At 42.8% G+C, this 15,340-nt stretch overlaps 1 protein-coding gene across 2 annotated transcripts; it reads right to left on the bottom strand.

The window, feature by feature from the left end:
- Nucleotides 1–2,617: 2,617 nt before the first annotated feature.
- INSIG2 (insulin induced gene 2) lies at nucleotides 2,618–15,002 on the bottom strand. 2 transcript variants are annotated; one of them, XM_048952462.1, is made up of 6 exons: nucleotides 14,875–15,002; nucleotides 10,483–10,813; nucleotides 8,602–8,726; nucleotides 6,466–6,632; nucleotides 6,022–6,121; nucleotides 2,618–5,561 (listed from the first exon to the last, which is right to left on the bottom strand). In XM_048952462.1, exons 2-6 carry the CDS (start codon nucleotides 10,724–10,726, stop codon nucleotides 5,520–5,522), a joined length of 678 nt encoding a protein of 225 aa, XP_048808419.1. In that variant the 5' UTR covers nucleotides 10,727–10,813; nucleotides 14,875–15,002; the 3' UTR covers nucleotides 2,618–5,519. The 2 variants fall into 2 exon arrangements, with proteins under 2 accessions (XP_048808419.1, XP_048808420.1); XM_048952463.1 differs by lacking the exon at nucleotides 14,875–15,002 and adding an exon at nucleotides 14,358–14,505.
- Between the last annotated feature and the right edge of the window lie 338 nt (nucleotides 15,003–15,340).

Raw genomic sequence — 15,340 nt, 5'->3', positions numbered from 1 at the left:
GGAGAGCAAGGAGGAGGAGGAGAAGGAATAGCATTCTTGCCTTCTTTGGCACGCCAGTATAGGACTCACTGCTCCAGACGAGAAACAAGTCTGTAGGCAGGGCAACTTTGCTTTGCGTGAGAACCTGTAGTTAGTTGATGCACGCCCTTAATGCCCTCACAGGGACCTTCACTCCTTCCTATGCACAGTGCAGCCCCATTCCCTCAGCTCTAACAAAGTCACCACCACCTTGAGTGACTGGAGCAGACTGCTGGTTTCTCACAAAATCCAAGACTATGCTAATCCCAGTGAGACCTCACTAACCTCACTACAGCCATTTCCTACACGTTCCCCTCTGGTACAGCCAGGTCACCCTGGGGACTAGGATGGCTCCTCAGACATCGAGCCAAAACCCAGCACAGCTGGGTTAGGATAAAGCAGACAGGCCCAAACGTGGCCCACTGGCCAGCAGAGGGATGTCTTGGTAGCAGGTTAAGGTCCAAGCTAGTCGGCAATCAGCACTGCATCTGTGAAGCTCCTCTTCCTCTCTCGCTTAGAAATCCAGCATGAAAAATTGAACCAATCACTTACCTTTTCTTTCTTGTAACAGTATGGCAAGTGTTGGATCTACCCTTTGCATAACTTATAGCCAGTAAGTTGTTGCAGCACCCTATGGCCATACCCACATACCTTGCAATACAAAGTGCTGGGCAACGTGTGCAAGTATTCCTGCATTAGCCACTCATACACACGTTTTCAGTGCAAAAGCAAAGGCAGAACCGCTGCCAGTGCAGAACCTTAGCCTATGAACATGAATCTGGGGATGCTGGAGGGCAGGAGTCCTATGCTGTTGCACATGGCGTGCTGTATGCCCAGCTCCCAATCCACCTGCAGGAAAGCGTAGCAGCAGCCCTTTCCCATTATCTTTTTTCTTCTGTCTGCTATATACTACAGGCAAACTAAAATTGTGTGACAGTGCAACAGGAACTGCTTTGGCACTTCAGAAAGAGCTAGAAAGGAAAACCTCAATAAAATGCAAAATTGCCCTTCAACATGGATTTCAGCTCCAGTCAGAACAAGAAATGACCTCTACTTCTTCCATGGAGTGACTTTAAGCACTCAAAGCACAAACTCCCAGTAACATGCAGTCTCAGTTTATCCTTTAATTTGAGGCTTTGTTATTTGAGTGGGGAAGGTAATCAGGACAAGGAGCCTTGTCCTGATTAGGGACCATGTTGCTCAAAGTATGACAACAGACACTACATCTCCACATTGACTGTATGAAGCAATTAAGGTGGTGTTTACTATTCCACAACACTTAACGTGCTGGACTGACCTTTCATTTACTGCTTAGCGCTGAACATTAAGCTGCAAAATTACTTATGCTTTGCATTTAGTATTGGCATCAAAGCTAACTGCATTCGATAGCTATTCCCACTGCGAGACACACGTTCCTTCTGCCAGCTGTGCAGGTAACTCTATAAGCATTGTATTTCTTACTTAACATCACTTGCATACATTACATTAATTCGTCCCCAAATGCAAAAAGCATATGCAAAACACTCAGGGTGATGCTGCTGGTAAAATCACATCCCCAACTCACACACTGGGAGAGAAGAAGGCTGGGATGCCACAGCTCCCACATCAGGTCCCAGCCAGATGGCAGAAGTGAAGCATGGAAGCTGTGGAGGAAACTTTGTTTACACTCCCAGCTACTCACATCAGCAGTGCTACAAAAGCAGGCACAAAATGCCTTTCAAAAGATCTGGATGAAATACACTCTCGACTGGGCAACTTTCCACTTGTAGCCACAGGCAGCAGAGGCAGGACACACACTTTCCACTGCCCAGGGCACTGCTCTCCCAGAGAAGCTATGGAGGGCCAGCAAAGCAGCTTTGCCAGCACATATCTGAATGAACTGTGCTACGACTGTCTAAAATCACAGCCATTTTTATCTTCGTCTGTAAAGTCAGACACTTGGCATGCCCATGACTGCCTTTTGACAGCAGTTAGATTTTCGGGTCACAGCTTACCCCATCCAACACAAACAGAGCTCTTTTCCATTTGCCTCTACCTTCTTTCCAACATTAAGCTCCACTGCAACTGGAGCAACCATACATCCGAAATACCAATGAAGCTCACCTGCTGTCTCACTCTGCCTTCAGGTTTTTTCATCATACATTTCCAGACATCTCTGTGTTTGGAAGCAACAACTTGCTTGAGACAGAGCAACGGACAAATACTTAACGTTCCATTCATGTCCAGACCAGAACAATACAAATACATTATTATGAGATTCCCTGCCACCTGCGGTGGTTTGTTTTCTTTCCCATATTCTCAAGGACTATTTAAATCTGAATCTCTTCTGTATTGCAGCTGAAGTGATCTGGTTTATTTTCCCCCAGCTGCAATACTCCCAATGTGGATTCAAAAGGCCAAATTTTCCAAGGCAGTTCAGCATGCTAATTACAATCAAATCACTGCCACTTTGATCAGCCATTCCTTTTATAGTTCTTCCAGCAAGGTGTTTGGTGGAGCCAATATGCCAGATAAGCAATCAAAATTATTGCAAGATAGAAGGCAACTCTGTTTGTTTTAAATCAATAGCATTTAAAAACAAAAGAAGAAATCTATCAAACAAGGTTATCGTTGTATTTAATGCACATGTTGCTTTTAACAGCAATTTGCCAGCTTAAACAGCATAGAGCTTACAACGCTTAATTAGTGAAGAGGTTACAGTGCTTATAAAGTTGTATCTAAAATATACCTTATTTATTCTCTATTGAACATTTTAAAGACGGTCTATAATTACATGCTATACAGTAGTAGCATGTTCACACCACTACAGTTAAGGCCGTGTCTGCATTCTCATCTTGGACCTTTTTCAGGGTTTGAACACATCAGCCATAAAGTTACAATGCAGTTTGAAAAAAAAAATAAAATACACATCCAAGATCTCAAATCTTGTAGCAACTTCAGTCAAATAACAATAAAAAACAAAACACATGTAATAAAGGACTCCACCCAAAGAGATTTTGGATGACTGCTGCCTTCGCAAGACATGCTCAAAATTTCCAAAATGAAATTTAAAAGGTAGCTGACAGCACAGTCTGATCGTATTTAGATAATCTGAGTGCAAAGTGCTTTAAAGTGTGTGCCATAAATGCACAATAACCACTTCTCACATACTGCACACATTTTAACATACACAAGGCTGCTGGGTAAATATTTAGACTGGCAGTAAAAGCAGCTCTATCATCAAGTAACTAACACAAATAACTCCTCTCCAGCTGTACGCACTTACTGATCAGGATGAAAGGGAATTGTTCACCAAGTCAGCACACTGACTGAGGTACCATGTTTTTCTCCAGTTCGGATAAGAACCAACATCTGCATTATTATGCCACTTGTACCTTGATAATCCAAGAGGACTCACCATGCTGCCTACCAAGCTGAAACCATTTGTTTAAGTGAAGAAGGCAGATCAGGCCAAATACTGCACAGAAAGGACAAGTTTTTATTCTTAGTGGTATACCAGAGCCTGCCTAAGGAAACTCACTTCATGCTCAAAAGGCTTGTGTTATTCATTAAATGATTTTTATTATCACACGGTCTGATTAAAAGCAAATCTCTAGTCAGGAACCTGCTGCAACATGTTCTATGACAGTTTAAAATCAAGGGCATCTACAAGTGCTTCCTTGAGCTGTTACCAAATCTAAGAGTGCTTTTTGGTGCAGAATTGTCATGGAACCTTAATAAGCTAATGGAAGAGTAGAGCTGCAGAATCAAGCTCCAAGAACCAAGTTGATTACTGTTTTCACACTTTTCCGATCAATAAATTTTCCTTCTCATGGCCAATGTTTTTGGAAGAACTCCAATGCATGCTTTTCAGGCTTAGAGTAAGTGTGTAAGACTGAAAAAGAGTTTCCTATTTCAAGCTTTGTGTACAATGCATATACACATTAATAAAAACTTGTCTACACATCTATTTGTTCTTTGGACCAACTCCAGTCTCCTTAGGTGACTGTAACATTTCTTATAAACCTTTCATAGAAGATTTTAAAAATATACTTCAAGACAAACAACCAACCAACACATTAAAACATTAACACAGAAATAGGAGGAAAACAAAGCAGACTTTTCACACCAAATTCACTACTGGCATAGGCTGGCAGAATCCTTTTTCAGTCTCCGTTCTGCCTTCTTGCACTGTTACTTTTATCTCAGGATCTTAAAAGGGAGCTGCAAAGCCAACATGAAGAAATTCCATGTATGCCCAAGACCACGGATCACACTAACGTCCTTCTCAAGAAGAGAACAGATTTAGCACGTGGCCTGTTTCAGCTTTGTCCTGTCAGACTTTCTGTGCACAGGCACCTGTAAAATAAGGACAACAGTACCTCTCTACTTCACAATGTTGCTATGAGAACAAATGTATTTGAGTGCCTGGACCACTGTTACAGCAGTATGGGCTACTTCAGTACCTAAAACACAGCCTTTGTCTCCCCTGCAAACAGAATGGGGAAAAGACAAGAACTAACAGAAATAGCATTGGTAATGGATGTCTTTCTGACACTATATGGTAGTGGCTGATTTAGTTTCGCAGAATGAAGTTTCATAACAAAAAAACCCTAACATGTCCCAACCCCTGCCGTGGGTTGGTTGCTCCCCAGCTCAAGCTGCCAGGCCCTATCCAACACAGACTTGAACTCCTTTAGAGACAGGGCATCCACATCTTCTCTGGGCAGCCTGTTCCTGCACCTCACCACCCTATAGAGTAAAAACGAACTGAATTGCATCCTGTTACTCAACATAAAAAATACTTCCAGAGAGTATGTCCACATCTGATGATGGTCCAACACAAATCCATATCCAAGCATGTATATCGTTTCCAGGCCCAGTCTCCATTTCTGTGCTCTGGATATATGACGCTGGACACAGAACAGAAACGAAATGATACATCAATAACCCACACAACTCATACTAAGCCTCCTCATCTGTGATGTGAATGAGAGTGTGTTAATAGGCAGAAATCAGTTACTTATTGCATCAAGGCCCACTTGCAAACCATGAATTTCTTAAATGCATTTCTAGCTATCATCACGTAAAGAGAAGATCTTCATTCCTAAGTCTGAATCCCACATTTTTCACTGAGCTATTAAGAACAAATTCCTAAAAACTTTCAACATAAAGTGAAGCAGAAGTTGCAGCTACATAAACATAGTGCAAAGGTTCAGTTTGGCACTGCAACATTATGGACAGACAAGAAGTTATGGTAAACTCAGTTTAGATCTGGAAAAAAGAATCCTATAATTAAACCAACATTATCAAATGTATTGCATACTAGTGTAGCTTCACAGTAATCAAAAATCAGACATTTAAGTTTCTATAGAAGCAGCAATCACAGATTGCAGTAAAATATACCACTGAAGAGAAAAAAAAATTGCATTTTGGCAATTTCGTAGTCAAGTGTTCCTTATGCTCCTCCAACAGTCATTTGTCAGATATTTTCCTGTTTTAAAGGTGCATGCTGTTCCTCCTCAGTCCTCGTGAGACTTCTCTGCAATGACTTTGCATTCATACTGAAACACAGAAATTGGCAAAACAATAATTATGTACATACCTAGTAAAAAAAAGGGGAACTTTCTACAATAATAACTTTGAAATAGCTCAACTTACTACCTTACCCACTTAAGCTCCCTAAGTTCTGTGCAAACAATGCTGGCTGTTATTTCTGTCCCTGTGAGCAGCAGAAATAGTACAGACTTAAGAGCGGCTTGATTTCTCCCCTAAAAGCTGGTGCTCTCATTTAGCTTCTGAAATAAAGCATGCACACCAGCATACAGAGCAAAGTGATGAGCCATGTTCCTATCTGAAGCATTGATGGCTCACTAACCAAATCAAAAAGCAACAATTACTAGTTTCTACCTCATCCCACATCCCCAGTTCAAATAACTGATTGGTACATTACATACAAAGGAAGCAGTGACACGTAGATTAGCAGCATCACTAGAAGGCAGTCAGTCCTTCCTCCACACTTACCATTGCCAGCTGCCTGCCAATATTGCCCATTGTTATTCCACCAGCAAAAAATATACATGGCAACCAGGAACGAACGTAAAGGAAATCTGGAGATGTGTACCTGGAAAAGAACAGCTTTTTAGCTCAAACTTGTGTCACACATAAAGGAGAGTTTTTCAGTCACAGGAAACGAATCTACAGACTTAAGTTATGGACACTCAACTCAAAATGCCACTATTATAGAAACTTAATTGCTTAAAGTAATTAACATTGTTGATAAAAGAAGCAATTTCACTGAAGTAAGCAACTCCCAACTGAAGATCTTAATACCGAGCTTTCACAAATTTATTTTACTCCCCAAATTAACTTCTGACTATTTTACAATTCATATCAAATTCAGCCCCTTCAGTTATTCTGACTTTATAATACGGCTTCTTAGTTAGCCTCAAAGAAATAAATACTTACTGATAAACTCCATTGTAGACCAGAAGCTGTGACACCAACGTGGCCAGGAAAGCAATTCCTACTCCAAGACCAAAGCCACTTCGTGATCTATCAAATGTCCACCACAGCCCAACTGACAGGGCTGCTAAGGTGAGAGACAACTGGATATTGTTGGCAAAATCCACTTTCTGTGTTAATTGTTAAGGAAAAGTTTGGAAATAACAAATGCAAATGTAAAGTACTTTGTTCTGTTCATCATACTTTAACGTAACAGTTTTTCTCACCATAAAAAATACAGCACTAGCTTTATCTGTTATCACACACCTATAATGTAGAAGGAAATGAGCCTTGTAAACGTTGCCAGCATATCAGGAAACTAACAAGTGAAGACACTTCTTCATGTTTTTAGGGTCATAGTGCTGTAAAAGAGCCAAGACTATATACCTACCAAATAACACTACTGTTTTAGATGCACAAAAAAAATGCACATTACTACGCATCACTATTCAGAATAAGGACTTTCCACTCTTATCTGGTCCTTTATTACACTATGCATGAAATCTTAACTCTGCCATTAGACTCCTTTAAATGGCAGAGATTTACTGGAGGGAAAAAAAAAAAAAAAAGATATTTGTCACTCTTTTTTCTACTGTGTTTAAATGACATGGTTGTTTGCATTCAGCAAAATGTTAAGTGCTTTCTCAAAAATGAAATGTAAACAGATAATATTACTCTGAAAGTACTCAATGGTGAACATCAGTTTTTATGAAACCTACAATAATGACTCAGGCTATTTGCACTGTTTCACTTTCTTCAAAACGTTTTGGAAATACCAACTAATTCTCACTATTTGTTTCCAAAAGAGATTATTGAAAAGGCAGCTGTTGAGTTTCAAAAGCCTGAAAGCAAATCTGTGGGATGAAAACATGAAAATCACTGTCCTACTTTCTCACAAAGGCCTGGAGAGAGCTACAGGAAATTAGAAAGAAGTTCAACTAATAAGTAAAATTAATTAATTACGGGATAAAAATCAATAGCATCAGAAAAAATGTCAAATGAATAAAAACCACACCAAATATGGTAATGTAGAGAGCTAGTAATAAACCAAAAAGACAGCTTTCTGGGAGAGCCATCAAGGAGGAAACACAGTATATTAATGTTATTCTGGAATATGTGCAACAGCTGTTAGAAAACTGCAAGGTTTGCTGCAAATAACTTGAGCCACACGAAGAAACACTGTCAGTTCTCTTGCATTTCTTCAAGGCAACAAAGTTCTATTTGCTCACAGAACAGGTACAGTTGATGAGAACTACAGGACTACATTACCAAATCTTTGACAGAAAGAAAACAAACAAGGTTTGTAAGAGACACCACAAATGACTCAACCTTGACAGCTCCAGCTCGTCTGGCCATGCAGGATTGCTTTTGCTCCCACAAGCCAACCTAGCAACAACAACAAAAATATCCAAGGGCCACCTCAGTAAAAGCTCTGTCAGCTCTCACATCATTCACCAACCTGTGCTTTTTTCCTGGAAATTCAGTAGCACATAATCAGAAGCCTCTTAGCACTCCTGCCACACATTTCTGCTGCGTTGGAGCTGACAGTGAAAGGAATGAGTTCCAAGGAACGTAAATGTTCTTTCAAATCAGTTTATACCACAGGAAAGGTGACTATCAGCATCTAGGTCACATTTGTGGAATGAGGTAACAACACCTGAAAAACACAGTGTGCAGCCCTGGTGTCACCCAGCTCTAACTCTTCCCCACTCTTCACAAAGTGTATGTGTTTCACTGGTAACCTCAAGACTGGGCTTCAACTTTTAACTACAGTGTTAAAAACAAAAAAAAAAAAACAAAAAAACCCAAACCTTAAAATTAAAGCATTTTTCTGTAACATGTATCACGCATTTCCCTGCACTCAGAGAAAAGAAAGACTAAAAGACAAAGCCCAGTGTTGAGAAATTTTTCTGAACCCAAACAGATGAGACTTACCATCTCCAATAGCCCTATGACAGTTTAACACTAAGACATACTCAGCATTTCCTTTGCAAACACACTGCACATTACATTTCTACAACTCACGATGAGTGATGATGTAAACTTTTGCTTTACTGGAGGCCTATTTTTTATCGCCAGTTTCATTGGCATACAGGATACAGCGCTGGCATGATTTATTCCCACAAAGACTGCTACACACCGCATTACACTGGACCATTCTCTCTTAAATTTATGTGGCTCCCCCAGATGTCTGTCCATGCATGGGTACAATAACCCAATCACAGCTGTGGAAACACAAAAGAAGAAAGGCCAAAAAATTAAAGCACTGGCAATACTGAACTAAAACAAAGACTAGCTTGATTTTGACGATTACAGTAACCAAAAAAAACCTTTTGAGCACACAATACAAAACACACATGGCAAAAAAAATCACCGAAAAACAGTAATTTAAACAGTGCCATGGTTTTAACAAGCCCTGTAGAACTGTTCAGCAGCATCTTCAGACACGGCAGCAAGAGACTGTAAGACTGAGCCAACTGGAGAGGACTGAAGAGCTCTGCTCCCTATCAGAATCCATGCTCTCTCAATGGAATTCCAAAAGAGCAGCAATAGCTTGCAGGCTAGCACTTTTGAAAAGGTCTATAATGTCAATATTTTTTTGTCTTTTTTTTTTTTTTTTTTTTTTACAAGCAGTTTTTGGGTAATGTTTTGCTTTTCTTCAATGCTACTATGAAGACTCAAGTAAGAGAGAAAGCCATTATCCTACAGTAGCTGTTGAATACAGACAGCACACAGGACATCCAAGCCCCGGGAACTGCTCTTTGAACATTTACTCCTGAATTTATTCTGTATTGCAGTTGCAGCTAAAAAGACCAACACAGCTGAGAACTAACACCGTTGCTTCATGTCAAACTGGTGCTGCAGCAGGGAGGCAGAGACTGAGGAATTGGTATGGATTGTAATACCCTCCATTTGGCATGCTTTTACAAGTGTGTTATGGCAAATGCTCTTTATTTTGCCAGAGAGAAACCTGATCTCCAGCATTCAGGAAAGTAAACTATGAGTAAAGCCAGAGAGGAAAACAAATCCTTTATAAGCAATTTTCTTGCCAAAGATATCAGGCCAAACTGATGACTAGCAACAGGGAAGAATGAAAAACTATCTCTGAAAGCAGTCTCCATTGTCAGTGCCTGTAAATATGCAAAGTATCTTTATTTTGTTCATAAAAATAAGCCACGCTGCAAGGGAACGTTCGTGTCAGTTTCAGGAAGGCTGTACAAGTCAAAATGGTAACAAAGCATACGAATTATCAGCATTTATCATAGAGATTGCCTACATGTACACTAGCAGAGGGGATGAGGAAAGAAAATGGGGAAAAAAAAAGTCTGATAATGAAAGAAACAAATCAAAGTTTATCAGGAGTCACTTCAGCTGGGAAAAAAAAAAATCAATTAAGTTCCATCTTTAAATCAGGTGGTTTAAAAGCAAGTAGTGCAAATACCAAGCAGGTGACTGCATTTTACAAACAATATCCAGTCTTGCCATCAAAACCACCAACACATGAGAAGCCTTTTGAATTGCCCATCCATCAAACATCAGTACTTTACCAGACATGTTTGTCTGGACTGATGGATTCAGAGGGCTATTTGGAGGATTTCCTTTCAAATCAATTTCCTCTATGCTATTTGGGCTGTAGTGTTTCAACAAGCTATCAAAAGGAGAACAATTAGATGAGTGGAAAAATAATAAACTTGCACATTTTAACTAAAATCTAATAAAACTGTACTCTAACCTAGCAGAAAAATAAAGGTTTATGTTCTGCTAATGATATTACAGCGTAGCAAGTTAATAGAGCAAGAATTTTATGACACATATGTATGCCTATCTGTGAATATTCAAGGTGGCTGGGATAGCAATGGAAATGTTGCTGGAAGACACATTTTTAACTACCACATCTTTCACCTGGAGGTCCTTCCTAACCATAACTCCTTATGCAACCCTTCATCCCCATGCCAGGCATACGTACACAACTGCACTTACCCGATGCTGTGCCACAGCAAGGTGGAACCCACCAAGCTGAGGAGAAGATGCTTGTGATCACATCAGGGGGGAAGAGAGTAACGTTCCTCTGGATCTGAAGCAAGTTTAACACTAATGCAAGAAATACGCCAATAAAAAACAGCACTATACCACGAATTACCAAATTCATCCCATGACTGGTTACAGATGAAATGTATGGACCACTCTTTTTTGGTAATGTTGGCTTGGTGTCATTTTCTGCCATGACTTCTTATGCTCTTAGACACATCCAACAGGCTCACTGAGGAGGATTCACCTGTCGTTGGGATTTCAATTAGGAGATACCCAAACCCTGAAAAATAATAAAACACGGGTGAAAAATACAGATAGAAGGAGCATAAAGATATATATATATTTCTCCTAAACAAATTCAGATACTTTACTGAATTTTCTGAAGAAGGCAATTAGTTTTTTGAGAGCAGAAAAAACACCTTATGAAGAAAACAAGTTTTTACAAACATCTGTCCACTAAGAAACAGTGTGGGATGGGATAAGCAAAACCACAGTGATAAGAGAAACAAAATTGATATCAGATGGGAGATAGGCTTGCCTCATAGCAACAATAAATTTTGTTTTGCTTCTCTCCTTTACACAACAACTGGAGATTATGTAATCCAGAAGCACATAACACAACCCTCAGCTTTGATACAGCCACAGGGCTTCACAGATCTCTATTCTTGAAGAGAAGCCAGAAAACTCTCTTACATTGGAATGTAAGATCTGAGACATATTTTTCAGGATGGAGTCAAAATTTCAGCAATCCTGCAGTGCATCAATTTGTGAAACTCCAGACACAGAGCAAGAAACTTGGCTCACTGGAGAAGTAACCTCAGACTAAACTAAAACAACACATGTTTTCTAAGAAGTATTGTACATGATTACATACCCGAATTGTAAACAGGCACAAAAGAATCTGAGAGCAAAGGGAAGAAGGAGCTCCACCTGCCCATGCCTAGGATAGCTTTCTATATGAGTAACTGCAGGCACCATGTGAGCGGCAGAGCTCCCATCCCAACCCCTCTTTAAAAAAAAAAAAATGCTGTCAATCAAGAGTCTTGTTATACATGGATTCAGTGCCACACTCATGTATAACAACAATTCTGATAGACAGCTTAGCCACCTGGAACCTAAAAAAAAACAAAAAAAACAAAAAAAAACAAAAAAAAAGCCCTGACAATGTTTTTAAATCTGGAGCTGCCAAGTGGTGGCGGCTCCTGTTAACTCTTACTTATGGCCACGTGGATGGCAGAGGAGTGGAAAACAGGAGCTGCAGCCTTCCCTTCCGTGCCAGCTGACCCATAAGGATAGTGCAGAGGCTGCCCTGCACTTTTGCTGACCTGATGCCAAAAGGCAAGGGAAATACATCTGGGCTGGTTAAGATAGAAAGCTCCAACAAAGATTCGAGGCCATGCTGCAGCATCCTCCAGCACTATTCCTTCCAAGAAGCAAAGCAAAAGAGAAAAAGTGTTCAAACCACATGCAACTTCCCAGTGACGGTTTGGGGAGGCAGCAGTCCTCTCAAAAAACACAAGATCTCTTCTGCCTGGCTGCTTCTGAATGGTATTGTAGTCACAAACACGTCCTGGTGAGGCAGAGGGGGAAGAGGGCAACCAGGGTGCCTGGTTCTGAGTCAGCAGCCTGACTCATGCCAAGCATTGAGACGTCTGCAGCAGGACTGGCATCTGCAGCAGGACTGGCATCTGCAGCAGGACTGGCATCTGCAGCAGGACTGGCATCTGCAGCAGGACTGGCATCTGCAGCAGGACTGGCATCTGCAGCAGGACTGGCATCTGCAGCAGGACTGGCATCTGCAGCAGGACTGGCATCTGCAGCAGGACTGGCATCTGCAGCAGGACTGGCATCTGCAGCAGGACTGGCATCTGCAGCAGGACTGGCATCTGCAGCAGGACTGGCATCTGCAGCAGGACTGGCATCTGCAGCAGGACTGGCATCTGCAGCAGGACTGGCATCTGCAGCACGTTTCCTTCCAGCAAAAAGGAGGTGCTCTAGGTTTTGCTTTCCCCTCCTCTGGATGGCATGGCAGCAGAGCCGAGATAATACATTTAGCCTCCAGGAAAGAAAGCAGGGAATGGCAAACAAATCACACCTTCAGCTGAGAACCTTCCCCACCTCAGGGACTTTGCCCACAATTGATGGCAGGAATATACAAAATATTCAGGGGAAGTCTTATAAACACATGATATCAAAGACATCCTTATCTTGATTCTTTCTAGGAAAACACACTAAACTGACTCTCCACTTTCTTCATTATCCCAACAGCTCTTGGCACTTCCTAAGTCTGAACATTCCTTTGTCTATACTGTATGAACAGAGTTGATATATACAATTCCAAATGTGGATCTCTTGGCCTTGTACAAGGAAGTTCCCACTTTTGTGCCTGCTTAAACAAGTTCTGCTGCAGCACACAGACCACCTTTGCTTTTTTTCACTCCCATTAAGTAGAAGCTCACATCCTGTGATCCATCACTACTCCCAATTCTTTCTGTTCTCCTGTTGGCAGCCTCCTGTTTGTTAGTACCAGGCCCCAAACCTTGCACGTTAAATTTTATCCCACACACATTACTCTGACACTCAACGTCATTCCATTTTTCCTGCAGGATATCCATCCTCTTTGACCCTGCAAACATTTCCCAACTTCAAGTCATAGCAAATACCAATACTGTGGCCCTACTTTGCGCAAAGTCATCAACCAAAGCATTAAGCAAGACCCACTCAACTCCTAATCTTTGAGGAAATCTATTTATAATTTCCCTGCAGCTATTATTTCCCAATTTTATAACCATCTCTTGATATCCCCCTCTAACAAGACTCTGCTTCTTGTAATTCTTTGAGTACAATAGTCTCCAACTTAATTAAGAATCATCAGCTGTCCCATGTGGCAGTGCATAAAATGCTTTACTTATGCAAAAATTGATCAGATCTTACTTTTTTTCTCCCCCCTATGTCAGAGGATGGATTGCTGCCTTTTGTACAGCCCCTGCAGCAGGAAGCCATTTGATGCACTGCAGACTCCAGTGAGACTTTTACTGTGAGGCAAACAACTCTATCAGCTCAAGAACACTTGTGGTGGGCAAATGCCAATGAATGCGTTTGGAACAAGTAATGCCAGATCTCCAATTAGTATGACGTGGTGACTTCTGCCCTGGTTTCTCATCCTACACATGTTGCTTCCATTTACTTTACTACAGATTCCAAATTTTCTCTGCTAACTGGCTTCTGGCATGCCACAAACAGAGAAACCGAGGAGAAGAGAAAAGCAACTGATGACCAAACCCATTGTCAGGGTTCTTCTCAGCCTCTGACAGCTGGATATAAGATTCTCAGGCAGAGCGCACACTTGCACATCAAAATATTTACTGCTGCTTCCTTTAATGTTGATGGAAATTAAGATTTCTAAAGACATCAACTCCTTCTTCTGGGCTGGGAGCCAGCGCGCCTCCTTTCAAGCCCTGTGTTTTGCACAGGGTTTCCATTCAGATCGAATACTTCATCTATGATTCCAACATTACTTCTGAGCCCTTGTCTCTTGAGAACCAATATTCAAAGCTACAGAAGCACGCAGGAAGCTACAGGCTGGCATGTGCACAAAGTCTCTGCTTCACTGTGAAGCACGCGGCCCTTAGCCCAAGCTTTTTAGCATACCAAACACAGCAGCTGAGAGAGCCAGGTATGGTCTGCAGGGCAACTGCACAACATCTTGTCTTACAGAGTTAATAAGAAAATCACCCTTGACTTTTTAAAACACTCAGTCACTTAACTAGTTTGTAACAAGAAGATCTGCGCTGCAAATACTCCCCAGTGCTCTACATGCTCACCCAGAGCTTTCTGTCGGCTCACAACAAAGCTTCTTGCCGATAAGATGCACTACAAACAGCTCAGCACAGCAGGAGCCAAGGAAGAAGGGACGTATAGCAGCAGGTAGCAAAACAACGGGACACCACCAACACCGCCGCCTGTGCCGTAGGAGAGGCAGGGAGCCAGGCAGCACCAACCCTAATGCCTAGGGCACGGGGCTGGGCAGCCCACCGTCCGGACACCACGGACAGCGCTGACACCTCGAGGCACGTCACGAGGCCCAGCCCGCAGGCAGCAGGCAGCAGGCAGCAGGCAGCAGGCAGCAGGCAGCAGGCCTGGCTGGGGGCTCGGCTCTTCCCAGGGCGGCCTCTCCCTACGGCAGCTCCAACCCGGGCAGCTCCAACCCGAGCCCCTCCGCGCGCCGCGCCCTCCCTCAGCGGCCGCCCTCGCCAAGCCCCGCGCGCCCCAGCTTCAGCTGTGAGCCGGCCCGGCCGCCCCCCTCAACGCGGGCACCGCCGCCGCAGACCCGGGACTCACTCGGCCTCCGCCATCTTCTCCTCCCGCGCCAGTCCCCGCCCCGCGCAGCCTCCGCAGCCTCCCGCCGGCGGGGGCGGGCCGGGCCGGGCGCTCCGAATGCCGGCCCGCGGGGCGGAGGACCCTGAGGCGCCGGGCAGCGCGGTGCTCGCGTTCCCTGCAGCCTCTCGCTGTCAGTCTTGCGCTGCAGCCGGTTCCACGCAGTCGCACAGCAGCCGCTCTGCTGCCGTATCAGGGCAAAACGCACAGAACGCGGAAAGCAGCCCGCGTCCTCCGAGCGTTTCGCTTCTCCTTAGCGAAAACGTGAAGTGTAAAATTAGATTTTACACGTGCTGGTAGAAAGCAAAGTGCGTGCAGAGTAAGGGGAGAAGTAAATAACCCAAAATTCAGCGGCGGTTAAACTGCACAACGCTGCTGCGTCTATGGGAATGGGTTGCCAAAATAAGCGGAGGGACACGGGCCTTGGGTT

This window comes from Lagopus muta, chromosome 8 (assembly GCF_023343835.1).
Source record: "Lagopus muta isolate bLagMut1 chromosome 8, bLagMut1 primary, whole genome shotgun sequence".
In the NCBI taxonomy this organism is placed as follows: Eukaryota; Metazoa; Chordata; class Aves; order Galliformes; family Phasianidae; genus Lagopus; species Lagopus muta.
This window is presented reverse-complemented; position numbering and strand designations above follow the sequence as displayed.

What these genes read in the sequence shown, in the direction of transcription:
- INSIG2 (XM_048952462.1), bottom strand. Translation starts at nt 10,726, where the DNA reads ATGGCAGAAAATGACACCAAGCCAACATTACCAAAAAAGAGTGGTCCA. An exon ending in TTGCTGTGGCACAGCATCGG is followed by an intron (nt 8,727 to 10,482) that starts GTAAGTGCAGTT and finishes GTGTTTCCACAG; the next exon opens with CTGTGATTGGGTTATTGTAC. An exon ending in GAATAAATCATGCCAGCGCT is followed by an intron (nt 6,633 to 8,601) that starts GTATCCTGTATG and finishes CAATTAACACAG; the next exon opens with AAAGTGGATTTTGCCAACAA.